Below are 20,274 nucleotides of genomic sequence, written 5' to 3'. Positions count from 1 at the left end.
TACCAGAATTAACCGAAGTAGATTTCCATAGGCAGGGTGAGACTGGGACAGTATAGAAATAGAGTGAGTTGTAAGCTTAGATGATATAAAAGTCACTTAGTTAAAAAATACTTTTAATAAATAATTTGTCCATCAAGGAAGTCTTGATGCATAAGAGCAAGTAATAAGGAATAGACCTTCAGAAATAGACCACCCTATCCATTTTCCCACAGGAAAAGAGATAAAATCCAGAAGATGGAAGTAGGATAATTTCAATGGGAATGAACATTGCAGGACCCTGTATCAGAAACCGTTAGCAACCATAATCAAAGCTATATTTAAAGTGCTCAGTTGAATAAGATTGTCAGAATTTAAGCAGCGTAACTAGTATTCTGAGATAAACCCAGGAGCAAAACACAGCACACAGGCCACAGAGCCTTTTAGATAAATAACACAGTGAAATATCTACAATGAAATATTTACAAACTTATGTGTGGTTAAATACCTTTACAGCTACTGATACACGGAGAGCAATTGATATACACAGGATGAGAGAACAAGAAGTACAATGCTCGAGGAGAAGGCTTGAGGAGAAGGGGAAACGCAAACTAATGGTTTCCCTTATATAGGCAGCTTCTGACCCAGTTTCTTAAAGGGGCAGTAATTCTGCTGCCTCATTCTATTGCATCAGCTTCCTGCTGGCTCTGCTTACAGCTTCACATCAGCTTACAGCTATTAACTCTTTACACTCTGACAAAGCTAGAAGCTATTGTCAAGCAGAAAAGGTACCCAAAGCAGGGCACTTGCTGGAAAGAAAAAAAGTAATGTGAAGTACAGGCTGTATACAAATTAAAAACAAGTCTCTTTGTTTTTAAAATAAGTCTGTGTTTCTAGAGATAGAGGTAAACATATACAAATAACTGTGTAGTTCTTAATAAGGTAAGTGGAAAGATAATGTACATAAATAGTTTGATAAAAATGCTTGTTTACATATAAATTTTGTCTTAACACACTGTGGTCACAAATCAATAAAACTTCAAAGCATTGTTTCACTGTTTCACTGTTTGGCTTTATTGGTTTAAATTGAGATTTAGGTAAAAAAAATTCTTGCAACACAGTAAATAGCTTCCCATTTGCACAATGGACAGGCTTTTGATTTTGTACAGCTAAGGCAGAGAACTGTCTATAGAACCCCTTCAAAATGGCTCTGAAATTGAGGCAGTATATTTATTTCAGGTCAATTTATTTCTAGACCCCCTTATAGCCAGTGAGGGTATAGGTTTATGGTAAACTACTAGAATCCTAAAGGTAATCCTATTTGCAAGGAGCTGCCTAGAGTTCACATTTAAGGATAAATAATTAAAATATCTGTTTCCACACTTGCGAATATCCTGGAGAATATTTTGCATTATCTCGTTTTCACATTAATCTATCTGTATATTATAATCAAAATTCTTAGTCCACTTTATCATACATTACTTAAACTGTTTTTCCTGTTTCAAATTTCAACAAAAGTGTATACATTTTAGCAATTACACATTCATTATCAATACAATTGTATTTCACATTCTGTCTTAAGTTGCTCCATGCCATAGGTCATTCTGTTCATTTTGAATCTTTCTGATAACTAAATGGGAAAACCAATGAAAACCATATTCTTCTGCTGTTAATTGCGCTTTTGATTTGATTTTAAATTCTCCTTGATGGTTTTCCAATAAATCCCAGTACTTCAACCATTTGTCCTTGTCTGTTTATCTTCTATGAAAAGCTACTTGAGTTGAGATCCATGAACATGTTTTTGAGCATGACTCACGTTTATAACTACTCCATATTCTCAATATGGCACATGTAAAATTGATTTTAAAGTCTACATAACCTTATTGTACCAAAAATATCCATGCCACTCACGATCTTCTAACTGTACAAAATCTCTTGCTTCTCAGCAACATTCATCCTTTCATCCAGACCAAACAACAAGCAGCAGAATACAATTTCAAATCCAGTAAATCCAGTTCTTCTCTTTCCTTTGAATCTCTTAACACTTTATATTTATCTCGTGGTTTTTTTCCTTTCCTTAAAAATTGAGATATGTCTTTTTGCCATTATTTGAATGGAATATCAGTTGTCAAAATAGGTACCGTCTGAAACAAAAACATAATTCTTGGCAAAACATTCATTTTTACAACAAAGATTCCCACCCCAACACTAATAATTTTATTTCCTCCCATAGCCATATGTCCTTAATTTTATTTCATATATTAATATAATTATTTTGAAATAACACACAATTCATATTTATCATAGTAATACCCAAGCATTTTACTTTTTTTTCAAAGTTAAAATCACCATGCCCATTAATTGTATTTAGTCTTCTACTTTCATATTTTTTGTTATCAGCCTTGTCTTCTGATTATTATTTATCTTAAAACCAAAGTCCTTTAATTTTCCCATTAATGTTTCTAATCTCTCTAGTGGATCTTTCAAAATTAACATCCACAAATGCTCTTATAAGTTTGTTTTTTAATCTTAAATCCCATAACTCTCATCTTGTCTTATGTCTCTATTTTGTACTTCAAGAACTAAAATGAGCAAACGTGGAGACAGTGGACATCCTTGTCTTGTCCCTTTTTAAATCATGCAAAGTTTTGTTAGTTCTCCATTAACAGTTATTTGTTTTTTTCTGAGAAATATAAATAGAATTTACTCATTTAATAAATTTATATCCAAGGTTTATATAGTTCAGAACTATAAACAAAAAAAAATCAATTCAAATTATCAAAGGCTTTCTCTACATCTGAAAACATCAGTGGAGCAACCCTTTTCTTGTGATGAACTTGCCATAATCTTGTCTCCAGACAGGAGTGAGACAGACTGAATGTGCTTTGTATTCCAGAGTTAACACAGTCCTCTTTCTTATTCCATTGCTATCCAAAGCAACTTCATTTTGTTTTGTTTTGTTTTAAAAAATAATCTATCAGACATTTTGAAGGGAGATCAGGTGACTATGATGACCTGAAACAGAGGAGAATATAGCACTGATGAGAAAATTTCAGGCCAATAAACTTTCATTCTGACTCAAGGATGGGAGACCATAAAGGCATTTTACTAAGGCTTTAAAGTTAATGCCCCAAAAAATGTTTTGGGGACATGCAAGTAACACTTGACTGCAGTACCTGTATACAGATCCTTCCCCAGGATCCCAATGCAGCATCTCTAGCACTTCAACAGCAATGAAGAGCAGCTCTAGTTAGATGGCTTCTCTTCCTTGTGAATATACATGACAATGGCCCAACAAATTATATCTCCTTGCAGAAAAGACAATTACAATTAATCTTGAGTTGCTTGGGAAACCTCTTTCATAAGACCAAGTCCCCAGCAACGAAGGCTTGGTCAAGTTATTTCAACATTTGAATAATATCATCTCCAGCAGAAGAACAAAATAACATTACTAAAACCATGCCTGTAGTTGAAACGAACTTTCCAACCATCTCACAAGTCATAACTCTCTACTTTTCTGAAACTAGCTTCCTCTGAGCTTGTCGGTTTTAAAAATGCACCTAGTAGGAGGGTCCTGATCATGCTTACAGGGTAACTCATGACAATGATGGGGATGACAAGAGTTGGGATCTAAAGCGGGAGCACAATGAGTCTGCAAATTTACCCCCAACTTGATGGGGGCAAGTGATCGGGGGAGGCCTAGGCTACCTTGAAGAAGAAGCATTCATTGCAACCCCACCAGTTAGAGAAAAGGGGGCAACGGCTTTCCGTCAGCGCGGGGATCTGCCGGAGAACATTCAGCCAGTTTAAAATAAGAGCCTTTGAGGCGGTTAGAAGCCTCTGATCGGTTGGCCGGTAGGTGGCATCATTTCTCTACGAAGTCACTCCGGCAACTCCCCGGGCACTGAGGAGGAAGAAGCCTAGGAGGCAGCCACCTCGACGGCCTTCTGCAACCTGGCGCCCTCCGGAAAGTTGGACTACAGCCCGCACAATGCCCAGCTAGCACGGTCATTCGACCGGTTTGCTTGAAGAAGTTTGCTGCCCGAAGATTAGCGGAGGCGAGCACGACACCAGAACCTTGCTCCACACCTACGTTTCCCTCGTCAAACCTGTGTGGGTGAAGGCACCCACTTTCTTCGCGGTGAGCTTCTGAAGAGTGCGGCCGTCGTTCACTGGGGAGAGGGGAGCCTTCCTTCCCTTTGCCTTGTGGGGGACGAGCTTCTGTTCGTCCCGCAGAGCGATTCACAGCTGCCCTGAGGAAGGAGGCAGTTAAACCATCTTAGATCTGGACTGAGATAGCCGACTTCGGCATCTATTTCAGGTCTGACCTAAGCTGTCTCTTCTGCTTCCAGGGTTGGACCGACGAATGGCCGGGGAACTTTTCAGTTGTCCTTCTCCTGAGGCGCTTCTTCTCTCTTACTGCCGCAGTCGTGGCTCGGTGAAAGGCGGCTACCGGGTCAGAGATGATCTGCCGTTCTAACACCGAGTCACTCCAATTCACTCAATCAGAATCGAGAATTCTCTCGCGGGTTAACAGCCCCTTCCTTTCCTACCGCTTTGGAGGGAGTTTAGAAGATAGAAGTTTTTATTTTATGATCAGAGCGCTCAGGCATAATCTCCCCCAACCGTCGGAAGAGAGGAATGGAAACGGACTGAAAGGGGAATGTTGGACGGGTGTATATAAACTGTAACGAATCCAGCCTTCGGGCGTGTCACAGGATCTCCGTTTCTCTCGTTACTGAATAAAGTTGGCGGTTATTTACATTTCTGGTCCTTTTCGGGTGACCTCATCCTAGGAACAGTGTTTACCACTCGGAATTAACAGGTCTGATATATCCAGTCCGTTGTGCATCCGATGGAAGTGATCCACCTGAGCCACGTAGCTTTAATAAATGTATTCTTTATCCATCTGTCCTCTCTCACCCCCAAAGCCGACTAAATACCTGATCTCTATGGAAATTTCCCCCCTTTAGACTTATTCTTCAGCCAAAAAAGAAGAAGAAGAAGGTACATGCAATTCCTTAGAAATTAAGTCTTATTTCTGGGGAAATATGCCCAGATACAAACATTTCCCATGCAACTCAACTCCAACTGAAATATTCTGAAATAGAAGAAAACCGAAATAAAAATAAAATAGTACAATCTGGTATTACTTACTTACTAATCATTACTTACTATAACTATCATTAAGTGTTGTCCCTTATGATTCTTGACGAATGAATCTTTTCTTTTATGTACACTGAGAGCATATGCACCAAGACAAATTCCTTGTGTGTCCAATCACACTTGGCCAATAAAAAATTCTATTCTATTCTATTCTATTCTATTCTATTCTATTCTATTCTATTCTATTCTATTCTATTCTATTCTATTACCAGAAACTTCAGAAATTGTAAATAGGCAATAAGTCAATATAGTTTTCAGACTTCTAACAAATCGTTCCAAATCTTTATTCATTTTTGGGTCATACCTGTGGTTCCTGGGAGGATAGGTTCCTTGTTCAAATATTTAATGATACAATGGAGAAACTGTGGAAGGAATTTGTGTGCCCACTTATTTTTAACAAGATCGCTTGCTTTTTGTTATTTAGTCCAATCTTTAAGGCATGGCTACATTAAAAAGAAGTTTACTAGAGTAATGTAGAAATATATTGAACTAAATGGAATTTCCTTTAGGCTTTAATTTCTTATACATTTATTTGGAAGTAAATCCCAAGAAAATGAATTTGTTTGACTTCCAAAGTGTCACAGTAAAAAAGCATGATTAATGTACAAGTTGCCTTATTTTTAGGCATATTAATAGAAATAGTTAATTAATATAATTACTATATATCTATAAACCGGATTGATTTTTAATCTACCAGTTGGACTAAATTGAGTTAAATAAAGTATTAAATATATAATTAAAATATATTATTAGAAAGAATGAGAATTTTCTTTCTAATATATTTAAGAACAAAGCCTACGAGTTGCATGTCCCTTAATTTCAAAATCCTTGGTTATACTTTAAGAAGCAGGGCAATTTCACTGGAAGGGATCTTATTGGTATAATTTCATCAAGGAAATTCTTTATTTAGAAAGAGAAAATGGGATTTATTTTTCTTTTTAAAATGGCAAAGAGATTTCTCTAAACAGTCACCCAATCTGAAATGCTACTTATTTTTATTTAATGACCTGTATTTTAAATGCTTTCATAGATGCATAAATACATATACAGGAGGAATGGGAAAGAGAAGTTTTAAAGCATGAAATAATTTCCAAACAAATTTGCTCTGGATGTGGTTGAGTGTACTTAATTACACACAGACACAGACTCTACAACCATACACACACAAACACACACACACACACTGTAATAACGAGCAAAAAGAAATAAATCTTTTGGCCCCCTTTGGCCTTTATTAGCTCTCTCTCTCTCCCACCCACCCACATATAAGAGGTACACGCACAGAATATGCGCACACTTCCACACGTTTTTAATTCACCGCCTAAAATAAGCAGGGTGCTTTTTAAGTATGCCCACTCGATAAACTACCCATTCACTAAGAGAGCAAAAAGCAAACCAGCCTCTTCGCCCCCCAGTCCCAGCGAAAGAGCGTTATCACAATACGGGTCAGGGAAGAGACAGTGGAGAACGGCAAGTAGGTCGCTCCGCCTGGCGGCGCGTTGGCGACCTACTAGCAACTCAGAAGCTCCGGCCCACTCCTGCCTTTCAGACATCACGGCGACCGCCTTCAGCTGCAAAAGTGCTAAACGGCCCAACGACCGCGGCTCTCTTGCCCGGGGAAGATGAGCCTCTCTAAAGCCTTTACTTCTGAGGAGAAGCGTTAAGGATTGGAAAATGCATACAGCCCTTTCATTCTTTTTATCAACATTAATTTATGCCCAGTGGAGGGTTTGGGGGGCGGAGAAAAGGGAGGAATAAAAGAGAAACAAAGGTCGAGAGAGTTTAGAAGTTGGTCCGTCCCCATTGAAGCGCTCATTATCAAATCATGTTTAAAAAAAAAAAAAGAAAAATCCCACTGGCTTCAGGCATGTTATATTTTTCAACCGCTTCGCCTTTCAGTAAAGTTTCTTGTCTTTAATCTCGGCGGAGCGGGAAAGGCTCGGTGTATTTACTCCGCTGCCAACGACCGAGCCGGGCTCCACGGTCAGCCCGCCTGTCTCGAGGTGTCCTCGGGTGGTCGGAGCAGAGATACTCCTGGAAAAAGGTCCAGGCTGGAGAGAAGAGACCCGTCTGGACCTCCTCGGCCGAAGCGCGCCCCGTGTAGCACAAGGGGACGAGCGAAACCTCGGCATTTCCAACCACCAACCACCCCGCCTTCTGCGGACCTTGCAGGGCGAAACCCCGGCTCGGGCTTTCATTTCTCGGCTTCCCAGCGCATAAAAATGTGGCTTGGCGAGCATTTCTTCGGGTCCCCCTTTTCCCACCCACTCCCAATTCTCCCTCTCCCCCTTCCGTTCCTCTTTGACTCGATCCCGTGCAGCGCTTGGAGAGAGTTTTCCTCAGATTTTGGGACCTGCCGGCGGGCAACCCTGGAGTTCGCATCTCTTTTATGTTTAATTCCGAAGCCCTTTCTCTCCGCCCCCTCCAGCTGAAGAAGAAACCAAATAACAACCGCCCGCCATTCCGAGGGAGGGGGAGGGGAAAGGCGAAGGAAAGTCTGAAGCGGGGAAACAGTCCGACCATAGTCCGGTTGGCCCGGGGGGGGGGAGAGGCAGAGGAACAAGAGTTCCCGAGGGCGCCCCTCCCCCCACCTCAAGATACCCAGCGGGGCTTTTTATGCCCGGAATGAGGCTCCGGTTTTGCTGCCTGGTCTCTTCTCTCTCACTCGGACCGCGCTCCCCTCACACACACACACACACACACACACCGTCACATCCCGCCTCTCTTTTTCAGGAATCTTTTCCCGGTTGTGGCGCTGACGTTGGGAACCATGTGACTCTCCGCTCCGCTCCCCGCCCCGCCCGCCCGCGGGAGGAGAAAAGGCCATCCCCTTTGGGCACGGCCTCAGCCTGGCCAAGCTCCTCCGCGGGCTCCGCTGCTTTTGCCAGCCTCCCCGAGAAAGGGTCGCGCCGGCTTCCCCCCGCAGGGTTCATTCCTAACCGAGGGGGAACGGCGGAAAGGGAGCAAGCTCCCGGCTCGCCCACCCGCCGGAGAAGCCAGCCCATCGCTCCGGCAAGCCAACTCCGGCTGGCGGAGGAGCTGCCGGGCGGGCCCTAACCGGCGCGCTCGGCTGACCGGGGACCGACACCTCCCGCGCGGGCAGCTGCCCCGCCGCCTCCCCGCCCGCCCGCTGCGCCCATGCCCGGCTCCGCCAAGCGATGACTCTGAGCGCGGAGATGTCCGCCGCCGCCTCCGCCTTGGCCGAAGAGACAGACATCGACGTGGTCGGGGAGGGAGAGGACGAGGGGGGCGGCGACGAGGACGAGGACGACGAGGAGGAGCCCCCTCCCCGGCGGCCCTACGACGACGAGGAGGAGGAGGACGAGGCCATCTCGCTGCCCAGGTCCCCGGGGGGGCGCGCGCCGGCAGGGTCCCCCGGCTCCGGCTCGCCTTCCTCGCCCTCCTCCTCGTCCTCGGGCTCCCCCTCGCAGCCGGGCCCCTTCAGGGCGGCGGGCGGCGGCAAGAGCAGCCTGGTGAAGCCGCCCTACTCCTACATCGCCCTCATCACCATGGCCATCCTGCAGAGCCCCAAGAAGCGGCTGACGCTGAGCGAGATCTGCGAGTTCATCAGCGGCCGCTTCCCTTACTACCGCGAGAAGTTCCCGGCCTGGCAGAACTCCATCCGCCACAACCTGTCGCTCAACGACTGCTTCGTCAAGATCCCCCGCGAGCCGGGCAACCCGGGCAAAGGCAACTACTGGACGCTGGACCCGGAGTCCGCCGACATGTTCGACAACGGCAGCTTCCTGCGGCGCAGGAAGCGCTTCAAGCGGCAGCCGCTACCGGCGTCCGACCTGCTCCTCCGCGGGCTCGAACCCTCCGCCGCGGCCGCCTTCCTTCACCCGCCGCCGCCCGGCGCCCAGCCGCCGCCCGGCCAGCCCCCCGCGTACGCCTACGGGCCTTACAGCTGCGGCTACGGCCTCCACCTCCAGCCCTACCCCGCGCCCTCGACGCTCTTCGCTTTCCCGCCCCAGGAGAGGCGGCCGTCGGCGTCGGGCCCTGTCCTGCCACCTGCTCTGCCTTCCCTCCTGGGCCCGGCCGCGGCGGCGGGCCCGGACCTGGCCCGGACTACCAGTTTCAGCTACGCGGCCCAGTTGAGCCCGTCGCTGGCCGCTTCATTGCAGGCGGCCGCCACCAAGACCCCTTCAGCCTTGGCGCGCTCCCCGTTCTCCATTGAGAGCATCATCGGGGGCAGCGTGAGCCCCGGGCCGGGGAACCGCTGCGGGTCTCAGGCCGCGGGGCTGCCGGTCCTGGCGCGAACTTTGATGGCCTCGCCGTCGCCTTCGCCCTCGCTGACCTCTCCCGCCGTGGCCGCCAACGCCTCTCTGGGAACTCTGCCCCCCGCGCCGGCCTTGGGCAGCGTGGAAAGCTGCGCGGCCAGGATTTCCAATTGCTAGCTTGCCTGGGCCGCCAGCCTCGTCTGCCTTCGGCTTTGGAGAGCAACGACGCGGAGAGACCTTTCCGGACAGATCGACTCGCTGGTTGGTTCCTCTGCGCCCTTTTTTTTCCTGGCTTGTTCTTTGGCCTTCCGGTTTGCTTCTTCTTCCGTACCTCTATTTATGCAAAGCCATTTCTTACATGCTGCAGAGACAGATGGCAGAGAAACGGTCCGAAGGTCTCTGCTTTGAAAACAGACGCCGCCCTGTCCCCCCCTTTTCAAATATCTCCTTTTTTAAAAAAAAAAGTTTTATTTGCTTTCCGTTGCAGAGCTCGCTGGGTTCCCCCAGGAAGGAAGGGGGGGGGGTAACATGGGACTGCAGCGAAAATGTTGAGGGAGTCGTCGTTTGCAGCTCATTTCCCTCCTTCTTCCCCCCCCCCCCCCACGCCCCGGTACTTTTTATGCACGGAAAGATCAAAATGTTTACATAGAAGAGATTGTCATTGTTTTAACCTGGGGTATATATGAATGGAAGGCGCTCTGTCTTTTCAATTTGTATTTTATGTATATTCTTTTTCAGGATTATTGTTAGGACTGACAAGTTTTATTGTACCTTCCATTTTTTTTTAAAAAAAACAACCCTTTTTTTTTTTTACATATTTCCGTAAATAAAGCAAATGATTTTTCAAGAAAATAAATCCCGCTATTGGCTTTTAGGGCTTCAGGTCTTTAGTGTTCTGCCCTGTGAAAATGTATTTGTAGTTCTAATTTTATCAGTATTTAGGCAGGTGAATAAAAATAAAAATAACAAAAAATAATAGCAGCAAATGTTTTCGCAGAGGAGGTTTGGTTCTCAAGATTTAGCCATAACTTAATCCAGATGAAAGGTCACTAAATCTTATAATATTTCCATGAGATTAGCAACTTTGATATGAAGTTGTACATTCCCCTTTCCTGCAGTTGGTCTTCAATAATCCCACAGGCTCATAGTTGAAATCAGTGGGACTTCCTTTGTACTTAACTGTAAAACCAATAGGCTTATGGTGATAGACCGAAATTTAACTACCTCATGCCTTGATCTACCCTGGTAGAAAACATTATAGCCGCAGCAGACATAGAATAATATTTTTGAGTTTTTCCTAAACAAGTAACTCAAACGAGGGTAAGGAATAACCAAAGAAAACAAGGAGCTCTTTTAGTGATGGATAAAGTCTGGTAGCTGTAAGCTATAATCTTCTCTAAGGACAATGTTGTGTATTTGAAGCAAATGAATGTAAATTCTTTCAAGGATTTCAGAGTATAATGAATTTGGCAAGCTGATCACATTTGTCTGTGTCCCCCACCAATCTATGTGATAGATTATAGATGAGGGGCACCCATGTATGGGTTTAGCATTTTAAAAACGCAAATAATGTAGATATATGCCTATCTTCCCGGCATTCATATTTGAATAGAAGCATGCATGCATAACCAAATAAGAAAAAAAAAATCCAGTTAAACAGAGTTGCCTTAATGTGCAAATATTCAACACTTACTATATTGCTTTTAAATATATAGAAGTATAGAAAATACTTTGAGCTGATCAGACATTTTGAAAGCCGATGAGCAGTTAAAACAGCAGATTAAAAAAAAACTTAGTGTTGCTAATTATAGGATAAATATAGTAACTTGTCTGATGTATTAATTTTGAAATAATTTTCAGTTCAGACAAAAGGAACCTAGAGTCTGCATATACCCAGATATATGCTACCTCTACAATATTTTGGTTTTAAAAAAAAAGTTAAATCTAACAGAAATTTTAAGGAATGCTGAAACCATATTCCTAGTTATGTCCGCCTTAAGGAAGAGTAATCATTAATTTGTAAGGCATATTTGAATACTGTTCCATTCCATAGTATACTGTAAAGGAGTAGCACATTCCTTTGAAAAAAAAAACCTTATATAAATAAATGCTTCATGTGTTTTTTTCCAGAAAAAAAAATACATCTCACAGAATGGCAATGACTGTTTAATAGCCAGGTATGTGGGAACTCTGCTGAAAAATTTTGTATTATCTCACTAAAAACTTGATTGCACTGTAGAAAGCAGGTGCTTAGCAGAAAAACAGGAAGTTAACACCTCTCTCCTGAAACTCACTCACTTTAGGTATAACTATTAAGGACTGGTGCCTCTGACAAAACTCACCTGTAGAACCCTGGATCTGGCTGCCTAACTTGGATCTACTTTTCCTAAACTGTTACAATCAATCATTTTCTCAGTCCCTGAAACTCTTACCTAGATCTTTTGTTATGTGTTAATTTGTTGTTCTCAGTTAATGTTTCAATTTGAAGGCAACACAATCTATTTGTCAAAAAGTCCTGGTGGATCATTTCAAAGTGCTGGCAACTCTTCTCTGCATTAATATTGTTTGGTTTTCCTAAGGATTCAGAATGCAGCAATCCGATTTCTTGTCTTGGCAGCAAATAATCAATGTCTCTCTATATTTTTTTTTAAAAAGCCAGATTCTCTCCTCAAAGATATAAACAAAGTGATTTCTAAATGAATTTCCAAATTTCCTACAAACTCAGGAAACTATTTTGATCTTTCATTTAGTAACTAATCTCCAAATTGTCATTTGTTCAAAGTTCTCCCAAAAAGGATGGTGAGTTGGGGAGGTTTTGCGAGATGTATGTTTGGAGAGGTGAGAGACCAAGGCTGAAGGAGAAGCAAGTATTGCTGCGTTTAGAGGGCTTTTCTCTCCTGGGTGCGCCTTCTTCCCGGACAGTTAAGGGGTCAGCGGTGCTCTCTCCCTTCTTGACCATTTCGTATCAGCGGTGGGTGGCAGCGGTGAGTGGCACAGCCCGCGGTTGAGGCTTGGTCTGAAGGTGAACTGCTCCAGCACCTCCGTGTTTGTTATAGCCGGACTTCTCTGGGGGATGCTCCGCTTTGCGGCGGCGACCCCTGCCCTTCCCTTGGAGCCCCTGCCCTTGCTGGCCTGCTCGAGGCCGCGGCCCTGGGAAGAAAGGGACTCCCGCACAAAGGGCCCATAGCGAAGCGGGCAATTCAGTTCGGCGGATCAGATGCCGAGATTAACAAACCCGGATTGTCTCTGACGGGAGTCCGAAGCGGCTGGCTGAAGAGGGACCCTGCTCCGGTGCAGATGGAGCTCCAAGTCCCCTTCGGGGCTTTGAACGCGCAGCCACAGGAGCGCTGCTGCGTTGCGGAGATCAAGCCGAAACCCTGGGCTGAGAAACAAACGGGGCGAGGGAGGGGGGCTGTCTCCCCACCCTTCCTCCTCCTAATCTTTTTCTCCCCAAACTACAAAGTGTGGTTTTATTAATAAAAGACGCTCCCTCCCTCCCACCCCCCTCCCACCCCCCAGGTTCCAGGGAAGAATTAGGAGGGAATGACTTGGCGAAGGGAGAGCTAATGTTTCAGTTCGTGGCCCGCAGAAGGACCACACAAAAAGCCCCGTCTTCGCTGATGGGCTATTATGTCGCGTTGTAATCTAAGGACCGAGTTAACCAAATGTTATCTATTGGAAACGTAATGAAGCCCTGATGTACGCGGCCGGGTTTTTCCCCAATGCCACACACGCTGCCGCTTAACCAGCCATACCTCCAGCCGCAGAGCTGCTATCTCGCCGATGCATCTCTCTTCGCTTTCTTTTTTTCCCCAAGGAGGGGAAGGGGCTGGCTCGGTGATTCGATTCTTTTCGGTTCGGCTGGGGTCTTTTTCTCCTTTCTCGTCCTCAAAGATTCCCCATTAGTTGTTGTTTTTTTACCTTTAATCCTAGCTCATCCCTGACCCCAGGCATGGTGGTTTTTTCTTTTCTTTTCTTGCAAAAACCAACGAAACCAAGGGGCACTTCCTTGTCAGTTAAATGCTTCAGAATCGTGATGGGCGCCCGGGTTTGCTGTGAGCAAAAATAGACTTCTCTGAAGGGGTAGGAAGGAGCCACAGGCCCTCCTGATCTGCGACGCCTGAAAAGCTGCCCGAAAAGCTTTTGGAATATATAGTTTCGTTTCGTTTCTTGCGATCCAACTCGCCACTTTGCGGGGTGTCAACTTCCCAATGCGAAAATGTTCTAATGGAACAAGATAGTTATTATTTATTCCAAGCGAAAATGATGGAGCAAATAGCCGTTTATCTTATTTGGATTCTCACTATTTCGGATATTAATGGGTTGATATGAATAAAGGGATTATAGTTTCCCCCTCCCTCTCCTCCATTCTAACTCCATAAATCTTTCTCTCGGAAAAAGGAACCTGGTTATTTTCCGCATAGCTTTTTTCTAGAGTTTGTAATGAATATGATGGCAAGCGGATGGTTTTTTTTTTAATCTTAATCCTCCACCTGCCCATCTTCCTCCCTCCCTTGGTGGTTCATAAATCTACCGCCACTTTTGAGGGTCGGGTTTTCTGGCTCTGGAGCTGATTAAACATGGAAATCAACTTCGATATCTCGGTGCCTTGCAGATATGTGCCTTAAATCTTGCTTCCTCGCTGAAACCTTACCCCGACCAGTTTGAGTGAAGCGTGGGCGTCACATTGGGCCGGGAAGGATCCGATTCCATGGCCTTACTCCCGTATCCATCCCTGCCGGCGGATCGGTTAAAAGAGGACTGCTTCTCCGGAAAAGTAATAGGCCACGGACCTGCGCCTGTCGGTGTTTTTCAGCCTTTAATGCCTAGATCCCATCAGTCACAGTAAATGCTGCAAGTACGGGGGGGGGGAGGGACAGAGAGCGAAATAGAGCTCATGGCGACCACCTCTCTGGATTTATGTGCCCATAACTCAGCCTTGCTTCCCTTAAGTGAGTTTCCAGCAGTCTACGCCTACCTCCAGCTTTCCGAGGTGCACTTATGGTTTCTTCACTTTTATTGAACTCCTTTTTTTTTATGCTTTCAGCAGGTAAATCCAGGTTGTGCCAAATGCAGTTATGATTACACTATTATTACACTACATGCATTTTCTAGCCTCAGATTAAACTCCAGTTATCACTTTAATACAGACTCAGAGCTAATCTCTTTCTCTCTTTTTGTTGTCGATGTACAGTAAATTAATCATCGCCCTAGCGTGGTCAGGCTACATCTTATACCAGTTTATTTGGAAGTAAGTTCTGTTTCATTGAAATTGCAATTAACTAGATAGAAAGGTGCTCTGGAAAAGGACTTTGGAAGTTAGGGTTCTTTCGACTCGAGTGATTATAGCGTCACCCAGTCATAGCGTGGGGTCATAAAGCCGGTCAGTGACTGGGAAATGGGCTCAGCAACGGCTGGGTGGTGCTACAAAATACTCGGGTAAAAATGAGGGAGTGGGCCTCTTCCCCGGTTTAAACCAGCTGATTCCGCAGCAGGACCAGATCGCGGGCTGCGTTACCTTTGGGTTGACCTGCATCCCCCTTGCATGTGAAAAAGGACGAGTTCCCAGCCCTGAGGGAGACATCCAGACAAAGCCCCCTCTAGTACTTCACCATGGACATTTGCATAAGCAACTCCACAAGCAAGTCCTTCACGAAGAAATAGGATTCGCTGCAGGCCTCGCTGCCCTTTTGTGCCCTCCAAACCTACTGCTTACTGAGGCTGCCTCCTTCTGGCCTCGGTCTTCTGTTCCGTTCCGTTCCGTTCCGTTCCGCGGAGGTCAGCTGCTTCTAGCCCACGGGAAAGAGGCCCTGGTTACACGGAGGAAAGCAAGGGCCGAATCCGCTGCGTTAAAACGCTTCCTCGCTTTGTTTTCCTTTAAGCTGAGCCCAGCAAAAGAAGCCGAAGGCTGGGTACCGAAAGGGAGATCTGAGGACCTGCGGAAGCCAGCTTCAAACCAACAGGTCGCGGATGACGAGCTCTCGGCTCTTGCTCGTTTCGCAGAGTTGCCTGCTCTTCCCGCGAACTCGGTGTCCTTTTGGGGTCTCCATCCCCTTCCAGGGGAAAGTGGTCGGTTGCATTAGAGAAAAACCATCCGAGCAAGCGGCCAAGTCCTGAATTTTACTCTTTAAGGTGGGAAGCGGCCGAGGAGGAGCAAGGCAGGCCAAAACCCAGCGAGTAAAAGTCCAAAGCCCGGCTAAACTGCAACGGCGGGAAGAAATGGGGCTTGCGGGAAGCTGACCGGGGCTCTCTCGCGCGAGGGTCGCCTTCCCTCCTCCGCTCGTTCCGTCCGGGGCTGCGCCCTTTGTGCGCCTCTGCAGAGGAGCTGATCCCTGCCCGTGCGTGGTGATCTGAAGCGCTTCTGCTTTCGCTGGGCTGGAGGGACCTTTGGACCAAGGAAAGAGAGGCGCGATTGGGATGTAAAGGTCGCTGCCACAAGACCTGAGAGGGGGACAGCCGGCTTCCAGGCCTGAGTGGGTCTGCGGGAAAGATCGAGGCCTTCTCTGGCTTGCTCACACCCTGCAGAGTTGCTCTGGGCCTCGTGTGCCTTTGGTGAAAGGCCAGCTAGGTGTCAGCTTTGGAAGCCATATTAACCCCAGAAGCTTCCACGCTGCCACTAAGGCAGCTTGCTTAGGCCTCTTCCAATTCATTGCCAGGAAGGAGGGGCCTTACTGCCTGGTAATCGAAGAAAGTGTTTTCTGAGTATGTGGGCCCACTCAGCGCCATGTCTGCTGCCTTCACAGAACAGGTCTAACTTGTTGACTAAAGTAACCCATTTTGTGTGTTCACTCCACCACAAGGTAACCAATTCCGCTGGGTATGCCCAACGTGCTAAACCATAAACAAGCAAACTCTTGCCAAGGCTAAAACTAGTTCAAGTTTACTATGTTGAAACAAACTTATAGACAGCAACACTTCTCTAATATTTCAGGCCAGAATTTCCCCACTTCTACTTAAAGTGTGCAGGGTTGACTCAAATGTGTGTGCAAGGAAGGAAGTGTCTGGGTTTGGTTCAAAAGAAGTCAAAATGGGAGGTGTGATGGAAGCTCTACCTGATTTGAATGCATGGCACATAAACCCTGCTGATCCCTGGCTCCTGTACTGTACAGAATTGATGCCCTTGTCCTGAAGACTATGGATCTGTGGAGAAGGACTTTAGTGGTGCTCAGTGGGGCAATTCTGAAGCCACAAGTACAGGAATCCTCTGTTGGCAAGAGACTCCTGTCTTGCCTCCTTCTGTTCTGTAAAAGCAGCAGAACCTGCAACTGCCAGGGCTTGGTGGAAGGGGAAGAGGTGGGAAAGGGCCTCCTAGGCAAGCTGAAATCCTAAGGCAGAGGTCTCCAACCTGGCTGGCTGGGGAATTCTGGGAGTTGAAGTCCGCCAGGCTTAAACTTGCCAAGGTTGGAGACCCCTGTCCCTAAGCAACTCCCATTCTTGGCACAGAGATAGGATTGAGATTAATAAAAAAGGAGAGAAGCTGTAGAAAGAGGTGAGTTTTACTTAAAGGCCTTTTGAAAAATAATACCCATAAATTCCGGGTGCATTTTATTTTGCTCTTTACTAATGCATGCTGTGCTGAGGTAGATGTGAGAGTTCCAAAGTGAAGCAAAGAAGACCCAGCTGCATTCCTTGGAAGTCTGCAGTCAGTGGTTCCTGAGGGGGGGGGCACCGAAGAAGATATGGTAACAGAATAACGGGCTTGGAGGGACCTTGAAGGTCTTCTAGTCCAACCCCCCTATGATATCAGGAGGATGATATTAGACCTGGGGTAGCAAAGAATATGAAATTGAGGTTCCTTTCATTGGTCCTATCACAAGGGCCTCAGTTATGAGCACTGCCCAATTTCCAAATCAATGGATATTGATTTGGGTTGAGCATCCCTGCAGTTCTGATAGGAGACAGGCCTTCTCTCTGAATACAGCCATGGATGATGGCTTTGTATGTTTAGTATTTCCTCCTTGCTCCTTTTATCAATTCTGCAACTGCTAAAAGAAAAAGAAAAATTGCATCTAGACAGCCTGGCTCAGTTCAAACAGCCCAAGTATTGCATGTGTTTGCTAGAGAAGTTGAGCTACAAACCAGCCAACCTGCTCCCTTTAGGCTCAGATGCTGTGCAAAGCCATTCCCTATAATTAATTCAGGGTTGTGTGTTTTACCAAGCTTGAACATTGCATTAAATTGAATAAAACATGGTTAAGTGGGAAAGTGTAATGTAGGAACAACAACAAAAAGATGAGCCATTCACCTGGGCACGCACATACACAATGGGTGGGAAGCCAAGAAGTGTGTGAAGGATGCATGTAAAAAGGGGATGTCTCAAGCTGCTCTTTGGTCTAGGGCTGGGGGTTTGCTGATTTGGTATAATCCGGCTCCTCCCTAGAAAGAATGGCAGTTGGGGGGGGCGACTTTGATTCCCCCACATGTTCCCATACCACGAGATTCAACTGATGCTCATGACCATCCTGTGAAAGCCTCTGGAGATTTACTATGGACATAGTTACTTTGCTGGAAGTAAATCCCATTCAAAAGGATCACACTTTGGTAGCCTATCATCTTGCAGGGCGCTGTCTGCATCCCTCCACAAAGGCTAGGAACTGGGAAATAGGCAGGGGAATCAGATTTGTAAGGTTTAACACAGGCACAGCTGGAGTTTGAGGGATGTTGCTTGTTTAAGGATTGCTGAAGAGCTCAAGGCTTATATCCTAGAAAAGAGGTGTAGGAGGTTGTGATTGATAGGCTGGATCAGCTAGGAACTCTCCTGAAAATGTCCAATGAACATTTATTTGGAAGTACATTTCTTTCCCATGATTTATGGTGTTGGAAATATACTAGAATTGCAGACTTTTAAAAAACCTTCTGATAAATGCCAAAGGACCACTCAAGAATTTCAATAGTTCTGAAATTATAAATATCAGAAACATAATTTAAAAAATAGAAACGAGTGTGTAACAAAATCTGAAAGGAAACAGGCGATAACTAGTATCTGACACTTATAATTTACCTTTGGTCTACTGATGTGACCAAAGTGCTTTTAAATAGATATATATGGACAAAGAGATCATTTCATTTCAATCTAGTTTAGTGCAAATTGATTAAGGCCTCAAGCTCAGATGTTCTTTCTGTTCAATTCAGTGGGGCCAAGGTTACAGACATGTTAGTATTGTAAAGCTGCTAAGTGGTTATTTAAAAGGAAATGTATTGAACAAATGGATTTACGTATGGTGAATCAAAATTGCCACTGTCCACTATTTCAGGTTTCTAATTATATCTATCTATCATCTATCTATCTATCTATCCATCTATCTATCATCTATCCCTCTATCATCTCTCTATTGTCTAGCTGAGGCTGCTATTCTGCCTTTGGGAGCAAACCTGAACAAAATGAATGAGAACTGCACTGGTGAGGAACCATTATCTAAAGATAGAATCAGCTCAACCAGTTCAGCTATTTCCACTTTTTCCCCCCTGTTTTCATCCCGAAGTTGGACTTATTGGCTCATATGAGTGTTGGGTGGGATTATAAGTAAATATAACCAACCCAGCGTTGCTCTGGATATTTCTTCAACTCAGGAGAGTCACATTCGAAGTACTACTTCTCTGCTCCGCAGAGAAGGCTCCGGAGAGGCTTAAGTAACTTCTCAGATTGAACCGGCAACAGTCACTAAGGCGAATGCGAGATCTAAGCACCGATTTGTACGATGGGAAGAACGGAGGGGGGGGGGGATCAGGTTCAGCTCTGGCTGAATTGGCAATCTCTTGGCAAGTAAGAACGGAACGACCCAGTCTGCGGGATGGGACTTCGGGGAGCGCATGAAGGATGATCTCGCTCTTGACCCCGGGCTCCTGGGTGCGCTCCGAGTTAGAAGGAAGCTGACTGCGATCGTTCATTGGTGCCAGCCGGCCGGAGAGAAGCCTCGTAAGCCCAACTGAGTCTGCTCAGGGCTCTTGGGCCAACCCGACGCCGTGGATACTCTGTCCGGGAAGTGTATCCTAAGAGGCTCTATAGTCCAATAATATCTTGAGCGTCCCAAGTTAGAGAAGAAGAGATGAGTCGAGCCGGTAACTTTTTCGAAACCGTGAAGGTGACTGCGGGTTGAGTGGCACGGACAGGCCACGCTGGAAGAGAAATGGAACTGGACGAAACCTAGAATTGATTGAGCTGAGATAAATTGAACTAAATTTAAGTTAGCGGAATATTGCGTAGGCTGCGATGGCTTCTGTTATAGTGAATGTCCTCCGTCGGCCCCCTCTCCCTGCTAGTTTCCAATTAACTTTGTTTTTTTAGGGTGGGGGCGCAAAGTTTGAAACCGTTCGGTTGGAAGAGGTGCATCCAGTCGCTCTTCGGAAGCTCTTCAAGCTCGTCTTTCTGAACGAAGAGTGCCCGTGGGTCGCCTTGCTCTTGAGTAACCCCAAGGAAATCAGGAGTAATGGATGGTTTTTCTTCCTAGTTGACGGACCGAATGCCAATTCACATGCATTCATGTCCAGGAACGTTAGGAAGGCTAGAGGAAGGATCGGGGGGGAACAAGCAAAGGTTCAGATTCTCTTATCCTGAGTGGGTAACCTTGATTTTTTTCAAAGGGGCTTCCCTGTGAGATTTGGTTGCCGTAGGTTTCAACACCAGCCTAGGCATCAAAGCCAGTATTCCAACATCCAGAAAATTGCTCTGAATTAGGAGAGTGAGTAGGGGGATTATTTAATGTTGAATATCAGAGACTCTTAATTCCACATGAACGATAATTCGACTGCAGTACAGTCTAAGATCTGATTGCTTAGAAGTAAATCCCATTGTTTTTCATTTCTGCGTGGTATGTAAGACTTGAATAATATTTATAGAGTTGAGCCCTCCACTTGGAAAGCAAAAAGAGGCTGAATTTCCATTATTTATTTAACGAACTGGTGACTCAACAGC

At 45.5% G+C, this 20,274-nt stretch overlaps 1 protein-coding gene across 1 annotated transcript; it reads left to right on the top strand.

The window, feature by feature from the left end:
• Positions 1-8,300: 8,300 nt before the first annotated feature.
• FOXD1 (forkhead box D1) lies at positions 8,301-9,539 on the top strand. Its single transcript, XM_070935819.1, has one exon. It carries the CDS (start codon positions 8,301-8,303, stop codon positions 9,537-9,539), a length of 1,239 nt encoding a protein of 412 aa, XP_070791920.1.
• Positions 9,540-20,274: the final 10,735 nt, after the last annotated feature.

This window comes from Pituophis catenifer, unplaced genomic scaffold (genome assembly GCF_029215685.1).
Source record: "Pituophis catenifer annectens isolate HBS135680 unplaced genomic scaffold, rPitCat1.0.hap2 SCAF_2, whole genome shotgun sequence".
Classification (NCBI taxonomy): domain Eukaryota; kingdom Metazoa; phylum Chordata; class Lepidosauria; order Squamata; family Colubridae; genus Pituophis; species Pituophis catenifer.
Note: the sequence above shows the minus strand (reverse complement) of the source record. Positions and strands in the feature narration are given on the sequence as shown.

Coding starts and splice junctions, on each gene's coding strand:
- FOXD1 (XM_070935819.1), top strand. CDS start 8,301: ATGACTCTGAGCGCGGAGATGTCCGCCGCCGCCTCCGCCTTGGCCGAA.